This window comes from Nanorana parkeri, unplaced genomic scaffold, assembly GCF_000935625.1.
Source record: "Nanorana parkeri isolate BGI_ZX_2015 unplaced genomic scaffold, ASM93562v1 scaffold28, whole genome shotgun sequence".
Classification (NCBI taxonomy): Eukaryota; Metazoa; Chordata; class Amphibia; order Anura; family Dicroglossidae; genus Nanorana; species Nanorana parkeri.
The window spans coordinates 3,219,902-3,239,539 of NW_017306296.1; the positions used below are offsets into that span (position 1 = coordinate 3,219,902).

A 19,638-nucleotide genomic window follows, 5' to 3' on the forward strand; every position below is an offset into this window, starting at 1 on the left:
TCCACTAGGACATTGTGAACAAACCTGTTTTCATTCCACATCATGGTGTGCTTAGAAAACATGCAATGTTATGTTGTGATATGTGTTACAGCCCCGAGATTCAGGAAGATTTATAGAATTTGAAAGAATGAAAGAAAGAAAGAAAGTGACACTAAACTCAGGTGTTAAATTTAAAAAAAAAATAATTGAAGTACCATTAACTATTAACATAAATGTATCTTATTTGTGTATCACTCAGCTGTAGATCCTCAAATCCTCTCTGAATTGGTTAATAGTTGTATTTGAATGTATGAGTTTAGAGTCACTTTAATATTGAATACACTATTTCGATAAGACAATACACATTAAAGACCTAAGCTGTATGTGTTTACTGGGCCATATACAAATAAACTAATGAATAATATATTTTATAATCTGTGTCTTTGTACAGAGCTTTATGTATTTCCAGACAGATTAGTGGTGTGTGCAAGTCAGCTTGAACCTTGTCCCAGTACATATGATGCTCAGGCTATTAAAGCTGCCAGCAAGGTGAGTAAATGCCAAATGTGTTATATATGTATAAGCATATCTTTAGTCAATTGAAGTGTATGCCCTAATAATGAACTTTTTTTAAAAAATATTTGTTCCCTTTTATTCTGTTAAATATACCACTGAAAGTGTCTTGTTTTATCTGATAAGTGCAAAAAACCTCTTGACCATGTCAGAAGTTCAGGGCTGCCCAGTGCTCAGTTGCTGTGTTATCTCAAGGAGTCTAATTAGCCCTCCTAGTTGATATTTTGGGACTACACTATAATTAGCCCTTTCTTTATGTTGTAAAGAATTGGACAGAAGGTGGGTTCAAGTAGTTTAGCAAAAGAAAACTGCAAGGCTGACACCACTCAGTCCATAACAATGCTGTCTATTGTCAGCCCACAACAGGAATTAGGAGCTGAGTGCAGTCTCCCTGTTCTGGCTATGCCTGTGCAGTACATCCCTATTGATTTTTATGAGGCTATCCCCCGGTGGGGAGACAGAGGTAGAGCCAATAGAGCCATTTAAGTAAATAGGGACGTACTGCACAAGCACGGCCAGAAGAGAAAGCCTTTTGTTGCAGGATGTAAACAAACAATGGAAGCCAGGTGCATGTGAGATAGGGACCTTAGATTGTAAGCTCCTTGAGGGCAGGGACTGATGTGCATGTGCAACTATGTAAAGTGCTGTGTAAATTGTCGGCGCTATATAAATACCTGTAATAATAATAGGCTGCCTGCAGATCCTTGGCGACATTGATCACTGGGTATTCTTCAGGTCTTGGATTGCAGCAGGGTTGTTTACTGCAGATTGCCTCTGCCTGTCCTGATGTCTCTCCAGATTCCTCTGAGTGGCATCTCTTAAATTCTGTGGGATGACAAAAAGAATCCAAGTTGGAGCATACATAATGACTCCATCCAAACTAACCAATGTGGAAATTAAAATTCCATCATGAAGTTTCCATATACAATTTCTATGTAATATTCTATACCTTATGTCATGTGTCCCATGAACCAAGGATGTTTCTTTATCTCTGGGACGGTAATTCTCTTTTTGGAATCTTTTTTTGCAAAAACTCAAACAGTATTTAAAGCAGATCTAAAAACAGAAGATGTAGATGTTAGGTACAATAACAAGAGGAAACATATCCAAATGACATCATAATGCAAAATCTTACTATATGCTTTATGTATTTAGCTATCTGGTCTGAAAGCCAATAATTTATAATTAAAAAAATAGTACCAAGAAGTTTAGAGGGCAAACTCTTCCATGGTGACCTCTGATCTCTGGTGTTCTGAAATGCACAGTAGTCAGGACATGTGTCTTTGGCTCTATCGCAGGATACGTCTACACAAACAAAGATTAAAACAAATTAAATTAAGCTGTTCAGGAGGAAAGTTAGCTACATGATGTTTCACATATACAAACTAAAGGGAGGCAAAACTGGATGTGTTGCTCCTAACAACCAATCAGAAATTTGGCTACTTTTTTTGATCTGCACTAGAAAAATCAAAGCTGGAATCTGACATTTGATGTCTCTAGTTTTGCCACCCAAGGTCAGATATACAGAAATATGACGTGGATGGAGGGTAACTGTGAAAGCTTTGTGGCAAAATAATAATTTGCTGCTAGAGAACATCATCAGCATGTGTATGTACCGTAGTGTAAATAGACTCTTATAGATAAAGTTTACATTGTATGCTTTCATACCTTATAATAGACTTGGCAGCAAGGATTATGGGAATGTTTGACCATTCTTCCAGAAGCTCATTTGTGAGATCAGGTACTGATGTTGGACAAGAAGGCCTGGCTCACAGTCTCTGCTCTAATTCACACCAAAGGTGTTCTGTTGGGTCGAGGTCAGGACTCTGTGCAAGCCAGTCAAGTTCCTCCACCCCAAACTTGCTCTGGCCTACCACTTCGTGGCTGAGTTGCTGTGGTTCCCAGTGGCTTCCACTTTGTTATAATAACACTAACAGTTGACAGTGGAATATTTAGTAGCAAGGAAATTTCACAGTTGGACTTATTGCACAGGTGGCAACTTATCACGGTACCACGCTTGAATTCACTGAGCTCCTGAGAGTGACCCATTCTATCACTAATGTTTGTAGAAGCAGTCTGCATGCCGAGGTGTTTGATTTTATACACCTGTGGCCATGGAGGTGATTGGAACCCCTGAATCCAATGACTATGAACTATAAAAAACCACAATACATTTCATTTACTGCTAGATTAGATCCACAGCAGTTAATAGGGGGCATTGTACTCCATGGATGGAGCTGTTGCCATTCCCCTTTTTTGACATCTTAGAGCAGTTAATGTATACCTAAGGCCAAACCTTTTTATTGTTTAGGATAGAGCAGGCCAAGGTTAAAACCACTGCCATAGTTTTTGTTTGCTGTGTCTCATTGGGGAGATTTTACTTCACTTCCTGTCCTGTAAACCCAAAAGAAAGTGAGAGGAATTATCTCCAAATTGGTGAATCCCTTCTTGTGATCAGAACAGGTGACCCCATTGAAAGATTGTGTTTCTATTCCTGGTGATTTTTGTTCTCTTTAATTCCCAGTGAAAGTGATCATAAGGACAAATGGAAAGAGTGGGTCTCCACATTGGGACACAGTCAGCTATAAAAAAATGACAGCCTTTCCAACCCTTTTTCCAATCTATCCAACACTAAAACAAAATTGGCTTTAGATTCCCTTGAAAAAGGCAGTTGACATATTGCAGCCATCAATGAAACGTCTTCCATGATGGCCTCTGTTCTGACTTTTTCCTTCTATGTAAAAATTCAGTTAAATAAATATTTTGTTAAATCGACCATCTGAATTTTATATTGTTCATGTCATCACCTTTATTTATAGTTAGCATGGTGTGTTTTCATGAATAAAACTGGCCCCAGTACATGGATTTATTTCCTCCTAGAACACTCGCACTTGCTTTTCTTGAAGATATGTAACCATATCAGTCCTTATGGGATCCTATGATCATTGAAAAACATAGCGGTGGCTTCCTGCCATGGAGAACTTCAAGACAAGCCGTGCGGAATTACAGCAGGAATCCTTGGCCGTGGGTGGATGTGCACCTTGGGGAGGCCGATCATTTTTCTCTGCTCTGCTTCTGCGCTGCAGCCAGGCCAGGCAAGGCTTGAAACCACACTCATCCTCCCAGTTCTACAGGGAATATGAAGTACGCCTGGAAAAGAGGGAGGATAAATAGAGAGCGTGACCACCCAACAGCCGACTGTGGGATTGACATCAGAGACACTCACAGCAGCCCCAGTGGTCTCATCCATCTTCTAATAAGAAGATGAACAGGAAGTACAGGGAAAGTCTATTGAGAGACACACAGAGGGAATCTAGTCAGCATTTTACATAGATAGATCTTAATAATTTACTATAATGCATATTTACTCATTTTAATCCAAAGGTGCTCAACCCCTTCATGACTGAGGCCTTTTTTTTATTTTTTGCACCCATGTTATATTCCACATTTTAGGCCTAAACGTTACTTAAAACCCCCAAACATTATATATTTTCTGAAAGCCAAGACCCTGTAGAATAAAATGTTGGCAGTTGCAAATTTTTATGTTGCACGATATTAGCGCAACTCCTTATCAAACCCCAAAATGTAGTGAAAAATGCACTTAAATGCTCCAAAACACAATAAAATACCAATTTTTAAAACTACAGTATAAAAGAGGAGATTACAACGAGTAAATAGATACCCAACATGCCCAGGTTAAAAATTGTGTGCATCCGTGAAACGGCGACAAAATTCAGTACCCCAAAAAGTCCATAGACAACGCTTTAAAAGCCCCCACAGGTCATCAGTTTAGAGATACCCAGAAATAGTGGCCCTATATACCTGGTCCGCGTGCACGGCGATACCCAATACGATTATCGTTTTCATACGTATGTGCACCCGACGCGTGTTTACGTGAACACGCGCTTGCTCGCGGGGGACTTAAAAAAAAAATTTCAAATACTTTTTACATTTATTTTATTATAAATTTTATTAAAACATTTTTTTTACTTTGCTTTAATTGTTATCACATAGGGGGGCTTACAAGCCCCCCATGTAATAGCAGATTAGTGGTAACAGGTACTCTTTAAGGTGATGCTGGGGGTCTGAAGAAGCTGGTCCTGGGCCCGTAGGAGGGGCAACTGAGCCCGGGAAGCACGGTGGGGGACCTGTTCACCGGCCTGTAGAAGCGATCTGGAGGCAGCTGAGCCGCCAGAATTGCTTCTGCTGTAAAGCCAACAGTTGGCTTTACAAGTTTAAACACCATCCCGGTAGCAAAAGCCGCCGGGAGTCTGTTTAAACAGCCCCGATGCCAGCGACGTAAACTATATGTCGTTGGTCATGAAGGGGTTAAAGTATATGTAATCCCTAACAATTAGCTTCTTACTTGCCCCCTTTTGGTCTGTTAGTTATATGATTTGAAGCATTTTGTTATATCTGTTTGATACGTGCAGGAAAAAAGAAACCGTTGATGTCAGCAATTCAGAGCTGTCCTGTTTCCTCTCCACACTTCCTGTGTTATCTCAAAGAGCCCTTCTAGTTCTTATCTTGAACTACAGAATAGTAAGCCTTTATGTTGTGGAGATCAGAGAGAAGAAGGGGTTGAGTAGTTTAGCAATAGCCAACTGTGCAGGGTGTTTGCAATATTCAGCCCACAAAGATGCTGTGTGTTATCAGCCCACAACAGGACTTAGAACCTGTTGTAGAACCAAAGGCACTTATTACAGCTCAAAAGGTATTTTTCTGTACTTGCAGGTTCTTTAACCACTTGCTGACCGGGGTGTTTGCACCCCCTTCCTGGCCAGGCCATTTTTCATTATTCAGCGCTGCAGTTCTTTGACTGACATTTATTTTGTCATGCAACGCGGTACTGAAATGAATTTTATACAATTTTTGGTGGACACATATAGCTTTCTTTAGGTGGTATTTAATCACCACTGAAAATGTAAAAAAAAAAAAAAAATGTTTTCCCTACGTTATGTTATAAAACAATTATTATTACCCAAATTTTGGGCAAAATATAAAAGACAGGGTCACGTCGGGTAAATAGACACCAAACATGTCAAGCTTTAAAATTGCAAGCGCATGCGAACTCGCAAAAACTACCATACCCAAAATTGGCCATCGGCGACGCTTTAAAAGCTTTTACAGCTCATCAGTTTAGTGTTATCAGCGATTGATGGGCCAAGAATTATTGCTCTCACTGCGACGTTCGCGGCGATATGTAACATGTGCAGCGTAATGGATGCAATCGTCGCTTACGCACATAGGCGCACTCAACGCATGTATGTATGTGGGGGTCGGGGGACTTTATTTTTTTTTTAATTACCTTTATATACTTTTCATTTTTTAATATTTTTTTTGGTAACTAATTATTTTAAACCTTTTTTTTCACTTAACTGTATTGCTCTCACATAAGGGACTAACAAGCCCCCTTTGTGATAGCCAATTTTCAGTGACAGGTCCTCTTTAAGGAGACATCAGGGGTCTTTAAGACCCCTAATGTCACCTAGGGACCCCCAGAGAAGCTGATAAAGCAGAGACCAGCTTCACCAGCTTCTCTCCGGTTTCTGTACCGGAGAGTGACAGAGTAATGCGGAAGTGATGTAATACACATCACTTCCTGCATTCCGAAGAGGAGGAGGAGATCAAACGGAGATCGTGTACTGACCTCCGTTTGATCTCCGGCCACAGAGCTGCTGTGTTGATCCCGGGCTCACACCGTGCACAGCGGAGCTCGAGATCGCCAGCAGCAGCTGCAATAGAGGGGGGCGCACACCCGCACGCATATTACAAGCGATCAGGCGTCTCTACAGATGCCCGAACGCTTGTATGTAAACAGCCATCGCTTGATGTGTGCATTCCAGGCTGATTTCCCGCTCGTGCGCGCCGCTTAGTGGCAGGCACCGCATTCAAGAAGCCGCTGTCCAGCCGTTTAATTGCAACGGCCGGACAGCAGGTGGTTAAAGAAATAAAATGCGGGGAAATGTGGATGTATTGCACATATGTTCTACTGCCAGGGCCATTTTTGTGGAGTTTTTTTTGCACATTGGTAAAATATAAAAGGTTGCAAACAGATACCAAACACGTCAACAGATACAAAAAATGGATGTACCCATGGAATGGCAGGAAAAACTACGGTACCCGCAATTGTCAATAGGCAACACTTAAAAAGCTTTTACAAGTCATCAGTTTTAGAGTTAACCTTGAATAATGGCCCTTGAGTTATTGCTCCCACTCATGTATGCGCAGCGTGTGGTGCAATCATTGTTTTCGTATGCGTTTGCTAAGGGTTGGGGGGATGTTTTTACATTTATTTGATTTAACTTTAGGCATTCTTTTTTTTTTAACTAACTTTATTGCCATCACATTAGGGGTCTCCCAAGGGGTCTGTTAGACCACTAATGTCATCTTTGCAGGCCATTGAAGCAGATCAAGCACAGATCATGCTTGATCACTTTTTTCCCTGTCCTTTCTGGCCAGGGAATGACAGTTTAGAAACCAGAAGTGACAAAATCAATGCTTCCGGGTTTATTCAGCGGGAAGGAGAACAGCAAATTTCAGGGCACATTACAGTCGCCCAAATAATTTCCAAAGCCGACAATTGGCTTTTCACATGTAAACAGACTCACACTGCTTACAGGGCCCCACTGCTGCCGACGTATACGCCATATGCCGGCAACAGGGAAAGGGTAAATGTAAACCCTAACTGAATGTCATTTAGTTTGACAAAGCACTGTGTATATTATAACAAACTTTTTTTTCAACCTTGATGCATCTCAGTGCTGCTGATCTCTTGCAGCCTCTTCGCAGCTGAATTCAACATGAATTAAAACCATGGCTGTATATAATTTCTGAGGGCAGGTTTCCTGCTGATGACAACAGTGGACCATGCTTGAATAATCTGTGTTGAAATGACAATTTGTAGCCTCCATCCAAAGTCTCTGTGATGGTGACCATGCAGGAGCACAATTAGTCATTTGGTGGGGTGTAGATTTAGCCATATAGTAGCTGTAATTGTCAAGTGTCCACAAACGTTTAGCTATATATTATAAATATAGGGGGCAAATTAAAAACAAGTTTTCCAGATTGTAGTTGAGGGGGGTTTAGTGAGAGAAATGTTTTGATGTACAGTGCAAAAATGTATTTTCATTAGTGAGGGGTCACGCACTTTCCCCCATGCACTGTAAATGCCGGTGTATTCTGCCCACCAGGGAGCTCCAGGCGCAGCATACAGCTCATATATAAGTCAATAACTGCATGCTCTTGCCAGTGGGTATACGGCAGCACTACGTAAATCCGCCCATGTGCATGAACAAAGATCCTCAGATGCAGACTGTGTGTGGCTGTGGAGTTACCTTCTTGCGCATGTGTGGGTTACATAGTGGCAGTTTCATTTATTGCAATCACAATTTTTCCACAATGTACAACCTTGGGCAAAAAACGGATCACACCCAGTGTATTCCACATGTGATGAAGAGTTCATCTGAAATTCCAGGCAAATGGCTAAATACACAGTTACAGAACTTCATTTAAAGTTAACCCTCCTCTTCCTAAAGCCCCTGCACTGTCTTCTGGCTGGTCCAGTCCTCTTCTTCTCCAGCGGTGTCCAGTCCTTACTGCTGCATTGGACGGTACTCAAATACTGATGTGTGAGTGCTAGCTAGAGCCGTACTACAGTGAGCCCAGTGTACATGTCCATGACAGCCTGAGTTCAGAGGAAGTGGGTTGAATGGCACTGACCATCTTCAATCTGGAAGACTGGTGAGATCTAGCTGTTGAAAGGGATTCCTGTGGGTGGCAGTTCCAGTTTGAGGATGACTGTTACAGCAAAATCTTAGGACTCCATGGACAGAAATACAAATTCTTTTCCAGGTTAAATGGGTCTCATATATGTATTTCATCTACAGTATATATTTAGCTGCTTGTCTGGAGTTCAGCTTTAAGAAAACATATCTAGGGAACTATATAGGCTGTCATTACTGACCTCCTTCTGAAGATGTTAGTTGCCTTTTAGCTGTGTCTGGTGTGAATAAATTCTGAGACACCGAACCAGAAAAACCATGCCGCAAAAGTCAGAATTAAAGTGACATTAAAGGCTATATTTTTTCCCCACCCAATGTTAGTGTCAGGACTTACCTTAAATGATGCCTCTTTATTCTATCATCTTCTTCCTTACTGTCCTTTTTCAGCTGTCCCTCCAGCGCTGGTGCGGGTCTTCAATCCAGCACTGGCTCCTCCGTCCTTCTCTGATGTCCCACGGTGTCTGCATGCGGGTTTACGCTGCTCCATTGACTTATCTTGTGTCTCTCCTTGTCTCCCGGCCAAACATCTGAACTGCGCATGCGCCCGCTCCAAGATCTTTGCAGCCGCCCGAGAATCTTCAAATGTTCGGATGGGAGCATGCAGCGAAGACACAGGTAAGTATTAACCCTGTTTGAAAAGGTTCTTTGTTTCGGTTTTTTTAAGTTTTTGCATATATCTACTGCTTGCTAGCAGTAGATGTATGCAACAAAAAAAAAGCGTGAAATGATTGAAGCCATTCCATTAGCAGGACAGCCAGGCAGCTAGAAATTTCAGAAAGAGAAATCAGCAAACATAGCCCACATTTTTTTACATGGAAATGTTTACTGTTTTTTTTTTTTCTGTGCTAAAGAAATCATAATTCTATTCAGGCAAACCTTATTTATATACATCTACCAGACTGCACAGCCAGGACGATGACTCGCTCATATTCAACAATAAACTGAGTAGGACCATAACCTGTATCCAGTAAGCAGCAAGTTGATCCATTAAGCAGTGGTAGAATGCTCTCCCTTTAACTGGGTAATGTTTTCTTGTTGAGGACCTTATTACATACCTTCTGTGCAATCTGGGACTAAATGCGTACTTATTTTATGCTTCCACATTTCTTTGTTTACAGCTGTCATTACTGGTATTCTTTTTATTCCTGTGAATAACATACAGTCCGGTTCTGTATCCATAAAAGTGACATAAATTCTAAATAAGCCAGCAGCAATGTATAGGCTAAAATAACTACACAACGTTTTGTTTTCCACTGGCAAATTCTTGGCCCACAGAAAAGTCTCATTACTTTGATCAATAAAGGGACCATTTTTAAAAGGTTAACAGATATCTAAGCAACTTAGTAGTACCTTGTTATCAGTGAGACCTCCTTTCCTCTTAATATCTTTTCCCTGAGGGATGTCAAGGCCATAACCCTTCCCAAGAAGCACATGTGTGTCATTCAGAAGTTTGCAGTAACCCCGAGGAGTCAGTCCACTTGATATCTAATAAGAGCTGACAGTCCACGGGCTGGAAAAGGTTGGTAATGTGAAGTGCCCACCCAGTTTTTACGTAAGTGTAAATACGCCAGGAAATGTGCTTTCAATTTATGAAAAGGGGGCGGTGGAGACGACTTTTGTTAGCTGCATAGTATTTGTTCCCTTAGTGTTGATACAAGGCATCAACATCCTTAGTTTCCCAGCTATGGCGGAATATAAATGAACATACACATCTGCAATACGTATCCAGCAAGGATCCCTGAAACACAAGACAAACAAGAGTACGGCGGGACGCTAATGCGACTGGATGCAGCTCTCAGTCTTTCCTTTTTCTTTCCTTCTTTTTTATTTATGTCTGTTTCTAAATTCTCTGTCAGGCTTTGGAAGCCTTAGGGAGTTTACATCACTGCACATAGCTGAGACTCTGGTTCCCACAGAGCTGTTCAAAGACTGACTCACGGTCTGTGTTAATTGTTCTCAAAATTCAGCACTTTAAGGGTGTGGCCACAGAGGAAAGTCTACTGTATTTATAGGGCATGTTCAGAAATGTTTCGCACATAAATCATGTTTTTTGTCCCACTTACAAAACACAACACAACTTAAAGCAGAAGTGCCACCTTCTCCCAGCTCCTTCTTCATGTACTGGATGTTAGTGCCTGTCAGTCTCTGGGGACAAGCCAGCCGTGCTGTGATCTGTTAAAGATCTGTTGTTAGGGTTGAATTGATGTGCTCCCATAGGTATACACAGCCATGAAGCTGAACTCATACTTAAAACCTTTTGTGTGTCATATAGTGCTTGTAATTCTTTAACAGCCCTGAACAGTAACATCATGACGTACCAGTTGTATTTTACATTGGAAAAAGATTTTGATGCCTTGCACACACACATGGAGAAAAGCTGTGTGCCCTGTACATTATTGGATTTTACAGTTTTTTTTGTGTACCGCGGAAGCAAAAATGGCTTTTAGTTGTTACTTTGTTGGAGAACCCGGAAGTTGAATAAACTTGGAGATTTGTTTATATGAGTTGTTGCATACACTGGCCAATCATTGGGCAAGAAAACTCATTTTAGACTTATTACAACAATGTAATGGCCACTTCTGACATTTGGATGTTAAAGGGCCTGATTTGAAGATGTGCTCATATGGGAGAATAGATGTGTGTATATGGTTCTCATTAGGGATGCACCGATACTAGTATCGGTATTGGTGTCTATACCGGGTATTTGGGCGAGTGCGAGTACTCGCCCAAATGCTTCGATGTTTAGCCCGATACCTGAACTTCCGGTATCAGGAAGCTGGGCAGCAAGTCATTACATGCTGCCCGGCTTCCTCAGGGGTGCCTGGAAATTTTTGCAGTGTCATGCCTTTCCATGGTGCAGACGCACTTCTGATGTGAAGGGGTGCTTGTGATGTAAAGGGGGGCACTGATGTGAAAGTAGGGGGTTCTGATGGTAAGGGAGCTTCTGATGTGAAGGGGGCTCCTAGCTCAAGAGGGAGGATTCTGATGTGAAAGGAGAGGGCTCCTGATGTGAAGAAGGTTCTTAATGTGAAGTAGGGCTCCTGGTCTACAGCGGAGAATCTCATGTAAAAGGGGGGAACCCCACTTTTTTTGTTTTTGCCTTAAAATCCATATCAGATCCCTATCTAGGTTAAGGGACTGGTATGCATTTTGGAGGGGGCACATTGTTTTTTACATTTACATATTTATTTATTTTTTACATATTTACATTTACATTTTTTACATTTGGGGTGCCTTAAGATTTTGCATGCTTTTAAAGCAGTTGAGAAACACTGGATTATAGTACATGTGAAAAATGTGCATGATGCTACCTACTATTCTAAAAGCTGTGTTTTTTTGTGTTGTCTGTGATGACATGTAAATATTGTGTTGTAAGCAGTAATGTTATTAATGATGCACTGCATTTTTTTAAATGGAGAGCTATTTGGTTCCTTTAGGTCCACCAAAACCATACACTGACTTTGCTTGGTTCTGTCCAAACTTTACTTTTTTAGTACCATGTTTTCTAAATCATGAACTGGTATTAACTACAAACCTGAAACTTCTGCATGCAAGTTGGAATAAATGGCTCCATATTTTAGTCTGTCTTTGCTGTGAACCAATGGCTCTAGATGTACAGTTGGCCATACGTCATCAAGGAAAGATTTTCTCAGCCCGGGTTAGACCACACAGCCCTGGTTAGGCCGTAAAGCCTTGCTTAGACCTGCACGCAGCCCTGGTGAGACTGGGCAGCCCTGGTGAGATCGCACACAGGCCTGGTGAGACCGCAGAGCTCTGGGGAGGCCCCACACAGCCATGGTGAGACCCCGCATATCCTGAGACACTACACAACCCTGGCGAGTCCCCGAACACCCTCCTGAGGCCCTGGTGAGACCGCACACAGCCTCCTTAGACCGTGCACAGCCCTGGGGAGATCTCACACAGCCTCCTGAGACCACTCCTATTCCGCATTGCTATATAATGTGTTGCTGGGATTTGTAGTCCTCTATAACTAGTGGTATTCTGCATTGCTGTATAATGTTTTGCTGGGATGTGCAGTCATCTATAGCCTGTGCCTTTCTGCATTGCTGTATAATGTATTGCTGGGATTTAACAAAGAGTAAACATTACAAGATAAAAAATAAAATCGATACAGAATAAGATGTGTTTATTTCCATAAAAATATATTGAACTTGTATTTTCTTTAGGCATACAGATTGTATTAAGTAGAACGTAAATGTTAAAGTGACATGCCCTTTAAGTGACGCAATAAAAACCTCGTCTTTTTCTATTATGCAGATGCAAACTTAATATCTTACTTTTGCAATTCCTGCTAAAAACCACAAGCCAGAGTCAAAGTCATGTTATCCCACAACTGGAAATACCTGTACATGTACCAAACCCAAGTTATTATCTGTTCTGCCTTTTTAGACGTCTCCTTTCCTTTGCTGTGTGTAATCCAGGTGTTAGCAATACAGAGATATGGGCAAGGAATGTAAGCAGAGACATTTAATTGAGGCTCTGTGAAAAGAAAGTTAGAGAGGATTTGTTTTAAAAAGGCCTTGGGGACTTGTAAGCTTTATTTACTTATCTTTTACGTAAATTATGACGTGGCACGAGCTAATATATCAATTGCAGCATTAAAAATGTACAAGTATAGAGAGTCTGCCTTCTGGGATTTGAAACGGGACTCTTCATACGTTGAAGGGGTTTTTTTTTCCAGTTCATATTGTACAAGCACTCTCCAGTAATGCTCTTTCTTAGCATGGACAGAGAAATCTCCTTTGGAATAGAGAGTGAATGCAGCCAACAACCACAAACCATGATCTTCCAAATGTTAGCCTTGTCTGTTAACTCCACAGTCTCCAACTTCAAATGAACATTTCAACTGAATGTGCTGCATTCAGTTTATTAAAGGTGAATTCCAGGCAGATAAATCAATAATAGACTTAGATGAATGCAGCTTTACATTGATTGCTATATCACTAATTGTATTGTTAAATGCACGCAGTGTAAGTACCTGAAATTAATTGGTATGAGCCTCTTGCAATTTACTGTATAGCAGAGCTCAGTCTGGCAGAGAGAGAAGCAGCTCAAAGAGACAATCAGTTGTGCTGCATTGCTCATGTGCCAACAATGAACATTCTGATGGGAATGGATACACAGAGAGATTAGCTCATTTGTCTGCTGCTTCTCCTTTCACTGTCCAGTCTCAGGCTGGGGGAGACAGGACCTGTAAGTGTTACATGACTACACCAGAGAAAGGTCTGGTTTCCTGCCCTGCCAGATAGGGCTGTGCTGTGTGACAGAGCTATGTAGATATAAGACAAGGAACCCCATTCATTTCTATGGACCCTGTTCACACCTGAGCATTTTTTTTTGCTTGAAGTTTCCCACTAAAGTCTATGGGACCAAAAAGCACATGTACATGTTACAGTGGCACGTGCTTTTCTGCTTGTGACAAAACACTCAGGTGTGAACAGGGGCTATAGAAATTAATGGGATCCCTTTTTGCTATGCTCAAGAAAAGCAAATGGGATTCCTTGTTTTAAGTGTTTTTTCGTGCTTACCTTTAGGCCTAATTCACACAGCGTATAGTCGGGCCGTACAGATCCGTGCGGCGTGCAGGCCATTCCCGGGAAGGAGAGGTGCTGCGTGTGATTGTACGCAGCAGCCTGTACTTCCGTATAGGAGGATGCAGCCGTACACTCACCCAAGCGGCACATCTGTGCGGGTGTCCGTACTCGGGGAACTTCTGTGTAATTAATAGCAGGCTATTAATTCAGCATGGGGAGAGCTTAAAATAATTTAATTCAGCCACCTAAACTATTACTTTTCTTGCAATGTGAGAGGTGCTCATTTGTTAAAACAGAGCTGCAGGCATAACAAAAAATACCCCTTCTCCTATAAATATATGTTACCTTTTTTTGCCTCCAGTAAGATTGGTTATTCAGTTCAGGCAGTCTTGCTACACTGCATAGCCAAATGTAACATTACTTATTGTTTCATCGGTGTAGCTTTCTTTATCATCAGCTTATTGGAAAAGTTAGCATTGTGAAAATGAAAAGCTGTAACAGAAAATAAAGTTCTTCCTAAACCAGAACCCAATGCCATGCCAGATTATATGTCTGGGTTTCCCCTCCACTGTCAGCACAGTTTACACAGGGCAAAACTGGGAGTAGCATGCCTGAGAGAACGAGGTGGTGCTTGATGTTGCTGCGAATTGTAAGGAACTGAGTAGAGAAAGTTCCCATTACATAAAGGAGATTTTTTTTTTTCATTGAGTGACATAGCACTGTATATTCTCTAGACCAGGGGTAGACAAACATTGGCCCTCTAGCTGTTGTTTAACTAGAAGTCTCTTAAGGCATTGCAAGACCCTTGATAGCCACAAGAATGACTACCAGAGGCAGATGCATGATATAATTTGTAGTTTCACCACAGCTGGAGGGCTGACGTTTAGCTACCCCTCCTCTAGACCATGTTTATTTTACTGTCTACCCTCCTGTAGGAGGCAACATAACCCACAGCCTAGAATATACAGTGATGTGTGCCTCAATGGAGATCAACGAAAGCAAGTGCAAAAAACTATATTTATAGGGGCAATAAGTAATAGACTGATACAGTATATCACTATGTGCAGTAGTGAAGGGCAGTGGACTAGTTAATTGCATAACTCAAGATGTGATCAGCTTGTGACATGCCTAGAACAAACATATTTTGTATCCAGTACAGGTTATTCAGTCATCATGTGATGAGACAGTTGGAATCAAACATGGATTAAATAAGATTTATTATCAGACATTAAAGAATCACGCATAAAAATAAGGTGTTGATGTGTTTTAGGGCTATCCTGCTCCTTTCTCAAGACTTGCCTTAAGGAAGAGGCAGCAACACTTTGAAAAATAACTATTTTTTTAATTTCTTGAACATGTGATACAAAAAGTGATGTTTGGTTGCTGTTGGTTACTGTAGAATAAGATTATAATTTGTTATAAGGCCATGTACTGTATTTTTACTTTTAACCGCAAGCTCCATTTACATATAAGCTAACTCAAACATGCTGTCATTGTTTGGCAGCAAGCACAGAGTTTAGAAATGTTAAAAGACGCTTTCATTTATTAGTAGTCCTAACATGGCCAACACCTGCAATGAAAAACTCTGTACATGAGATCACATAAAATACATTGGAGTTAGGAATCCTTCTTTTCACTTCAACAATTTTATACCAATATATTGTAAAATGCCAAAGTGCAGATGCCACAAAGCTGTTTAGTAATATTATAGAATATATATGTGAAAAGGTTAGGTGAAGCACCTTTCGATGTGTGATTGAGTACACAGATCATGGACATAGTAATTATGACTTGTGTTTCCTTAAAGTGATGTCAAAGTCAAAATGTTTTTAAGCTTCTTCAGATGCTGAATAAATCACGTACAATGGATGCTGCTCCTTGGTGTTATAAAGTTTTAGCTTCTTGCAGAATCAGCAGGTCCCTGATCACTGGCCCTGATATCCTGTTTTAGGGTGGCTCCTTTGCCTTGCAGGGTCCTATGGAGTCACCCTTATGTGTCTCCACAAACACACAGGCCCAGCAAGACAAGCCACTCTCCTCCTTCCTCCCTCTTCCCTTCTCCAATCTAGTAGATGGACAATTGCTGAGGACTGCTCTGTTGCTTCTGATCTTGTACTGGACAGGAAGTTTAGGGAAGTGGAGCTGAGCAAGTTGGAGCCAGCTGTTTGAACATATGATGACTGTAAATGCTTGGGAATAACTGCAAAGAAATACTTTACTGGGCAATGTACATTTGTTTGATCTGGATTCATCATTGACAAATGTTTGAGCATTTAGTACTACTTTAAAGTGTTTTGGGGAGATGAACAGCATTTACAAATTGCGCGTGTACTGCAAGCACTTTATAGTATATTTCCAAGGTACCCAGATCCAGGGTGCTCTGCTATGTAAACTGCAAGAATAGCTGGTATGTTCTGGCTGCGGCCCACCGCCTTCTCTCCCTGGGTCTCCATATTGCTCATTGAGGCTGCCCATTGCATTTAGTTGCCAGAATGAAAGCAAGAAATGGCATGCTTGCCTGCTTGCTCTTTGGCTAACAGAGCACCCCAGATTTAGGGGCTTTGGGAGCAGTCTGTAAATCCACTAAATGTAAATGCACTAAACAATTATACAGACACTTAGCGGTGCCTTATGTACACTTCTGCAGTCACTTTACAAGCTCCGATCATCCCACATAATTGTACAGCCTTTTTAAATGTGTGGAGGCATGTATTGAAATTCTGTCCATTGCCATTAGTAACTGAAGATCCATCTGCATGCAATATGCAACTGTATGTGTGGGAGACTTATAACATTCTGAGCTTATATACCTGTATGCATTATGTAAGGTATAATAATGCCTAATGCTCACTTTAAACATTTCCCTTTGGGCAAAGGATAGTTGAAGAGCCTGTGGAGATATAGGCAACAAACAACATTTACACAGGTAATCATATTGCTACCCACACTTATAATTGCACATCCAGATATTATAACAACAGCTCAGTCTAGCTGTTATGTATTCAAAATTGTTACAGCTGAGTATTCATCCAGTTTAATTTAGAGGTAACCGCTGATGTCGATATAGCATCAGGCCTTTTATTCTGGTAAAAAGTACCATCCACAAATTAAATCTGAAGGCAAAGTGTTTTACCTTATCACTTGCTGCCTGCACCTGATATTGTTCTGGAATTGTTTTTAAAACTTGTACTTCAATAAAAATGGAATATTCTTTAAAAAAATCTGAAGGCAAACTGCATGACCCTGCCTGACATTGTACAGTGTATTGTGCCTGGTGAATAAGAAAACAAGTTATCTTACATGTTGATTACATTTTATAAGGGATAATGTTATATAATGCTTAGTTTAGTTCATATATACTTTCAATGATAGTATATAGTACTATTTGGCAACTGAGCTTGAACTTCTTCTTTTCCATCCTCTGCTTCTGGTTTTATAGCAGTGAACCAAGCATTTTCCAATATGCTTTACAGACTACATAAAACTATTTACATAAGTCTGTAGCCCCTAGGTAAGCTTACAGTCTAATGTATCATGAGAAGTCATACAGAAAAACAAACTCTGCAAGGCCAGTTTGGATAGAAGCCTTTTGGATTGCAATAGGAATCCAGAGCACCTGGTGAAAATCCCTAAAACACAGGAAGAACACAGAAACCCCATGCAGATAGTGTCCCTGGTGGTAACCGAACCGGAGACCCAGGCTTTGTTAGGCCATAGTGCTGTCTTATAGTCCTGACTCTTTATAGAGTAAAGGAAATCCTTGGTAAAGTCCAGTATCCTTCTAATCTTCAATCTGCTACATTTTACATTTCACCCCTATTAAACTTGGCATGCTCCAGCTGAAGCCCCTCAGGGTTGTACTCTTACCTCACCAGCACTACGACTGGTTTGAAAAATGTCCGCCCCTCGCTAACTTGAACAATGCAGCGAGCAACAGCTGTAAGTTTTGGACGCAGCTCGACGAACTTTCATCTTCTAATATAGAGTTTCCTGGGTCTCCTTCCAAAGCGATGTCTAATTTTATTACCGTTTTGTTGTCTCTGCATTTCCATAGAAAGAGCCTTCCAGCAGTACATCCGAATATTTTGCTGAACACGGAGAAAGTGAATTAAACAACATATTAGCCACCACAGTGAAGGAGCAGGCCGTGCTGAGAAACATGTAAGTTCCCTCTCTGAGGTAACAATATCATGAGGTGATTGTGATGTCTGAATCTGGGCCTTGCAGTCTGAGGTGCTGTAGAGACGCTTGCCAGATAATTCTGTATGGAATTGCTGCTAAAAGCTGCATTGTGTCAGAAAGAAACAAATTGGGGACAGCTGCTAATAGGTGATGTCATGTTTTCCCCATCACATTTCTTTGACGCAGCTCATTTGCATACCTCCAGCGTTCAGGCCGTTAGAACGTCTGGCATGTGACAAACGCGTTTGATAACGTAGATTGATGATATGCTGTTTTAGGCCTCTAGCGATTCGGCCTCCGTTTACACATACGCTGTAGGAAATCATGGCAAGGAGAAACCGCGTATTGAGTAATATCATTAAGTGCCTCGGGATACATTCCTTAAAAAGCCCTATTTGTGCTATAATATTTTATTCAGCCTCTACTGAAATCCGATCCGAGTATGCAATATTGACCTTAACATCTGTAACAAATTTAGTGAGTACAATGTGAACTTCTCCATGGCAGAGTGAGTAAATATGTATGTATGTATATCCCCGCATGTCCAGGGAAAACCAAGATAATAAAGCATGATACGATTCCCCTGCAAACAGTGTTTCTTGTCACGGTGATGTATGTGTGGCAGTTCTGTTACGCTACACAGGAAAGACGTTTAGCAAGCCTATTTAAGTTTAACTAATGAATTACATAAGCGGTGAGAAGAACAAGGCTTTTTTTTATTCTTCCTGCAGAGTAAAGAAGAATAAAGCTGCAAAGGATGCAGACTCTGGATTCAGCAACGATTTGAAAGTGTGCCCTGGTCTTGGGCTAGTAGGCTCTGACAAAGGAAACAAAACTACTATCTTGCCATCTGAACTAGCAAGTGGGGAACAAGCTAAGCATTGCATAAATACACCTCATAACAGATTGGAGCTTCCTGATCTCGAAGTGGAAAATGATGTTAATCGCAGACAGCCTTGTGGAAGTAGCAGCCAGGACAAATCCCAATCTGCAGAGTGGTTACAGGCACAGGACCTGACCAAGGCTCTTTCCTGGATCTGTGAGTCAGCACTGCCAGAAGATAAACAGACTCTCCGAACAAGCATTATGCAACACAAGAGGAGGCGACACAGCTCGGAAGGGAAGACCGAAGCAGCTTGTAAGAAAGCAGATTTAAGGGACGATATATTTTTAAGCCAGGCTAATACAGGGCCAGAGGCTATGGAAAACATGAGTTTAGCTTTAAGGATCCTAAAGTATCAAAAGCCTTCAACAGACACAGGTAGCCCAGAAGTGCCAATAGAACAAAAATGTAATCCTAGCACAAAGTCAGAAAATGGTCCATCCAATAAGTTAAAACGTCAAAGGATTAAAAAGTAAAAGGTTTGTTGCAGTTTTCAAAATTAGCCCACATTTTGACTCTTTTAGGTGTAGACCAGGGGTAGCTAAACTCTGGCCCTCCAACTGTGGTAAAACTACAAATCCCAAGATGCATCTCTCTCTGGGAGTCATGTCTGTGGCTGTGAGAACCTTGCAATGCCTCATGGGATTTGTAGTTCCAACACAGCTGGAGGGCCGGAGTTTGG

The 19,638-nt window shown here is 41.2% G+C and overlaps 1 protein-coding gene across 1 annotated transcript in view; it reads left to right on the top strand.

Annotated features, from left to right (window-relative positions):
• The window catches only part of SLX4IP (SLX4 interacting protein), a 121,514-nt gene extending 102,082 nt beyond the window's left edge, over positions 1 to 19,432 (top strand). The window contains exons 6-8 of the mRNA XM_018566566.1: positions 431 to 528; positions 17,946 to 18,052; positions 18,805 to 19,432. Of these exons, the coding sequence (XP_018422068.1) occupies positions 431 to 528; positions 17,946 to 18,052; positions 18,805 to 19,432 (833 nt within the window). The remainder of the gene's footprint in view (positions 1 to 430; positions 529 to 17,945; positions 18,053 to 18,804) is intronic.
• Positions 19,433 to 19,638: the final 206 nt, after the last annotated feature.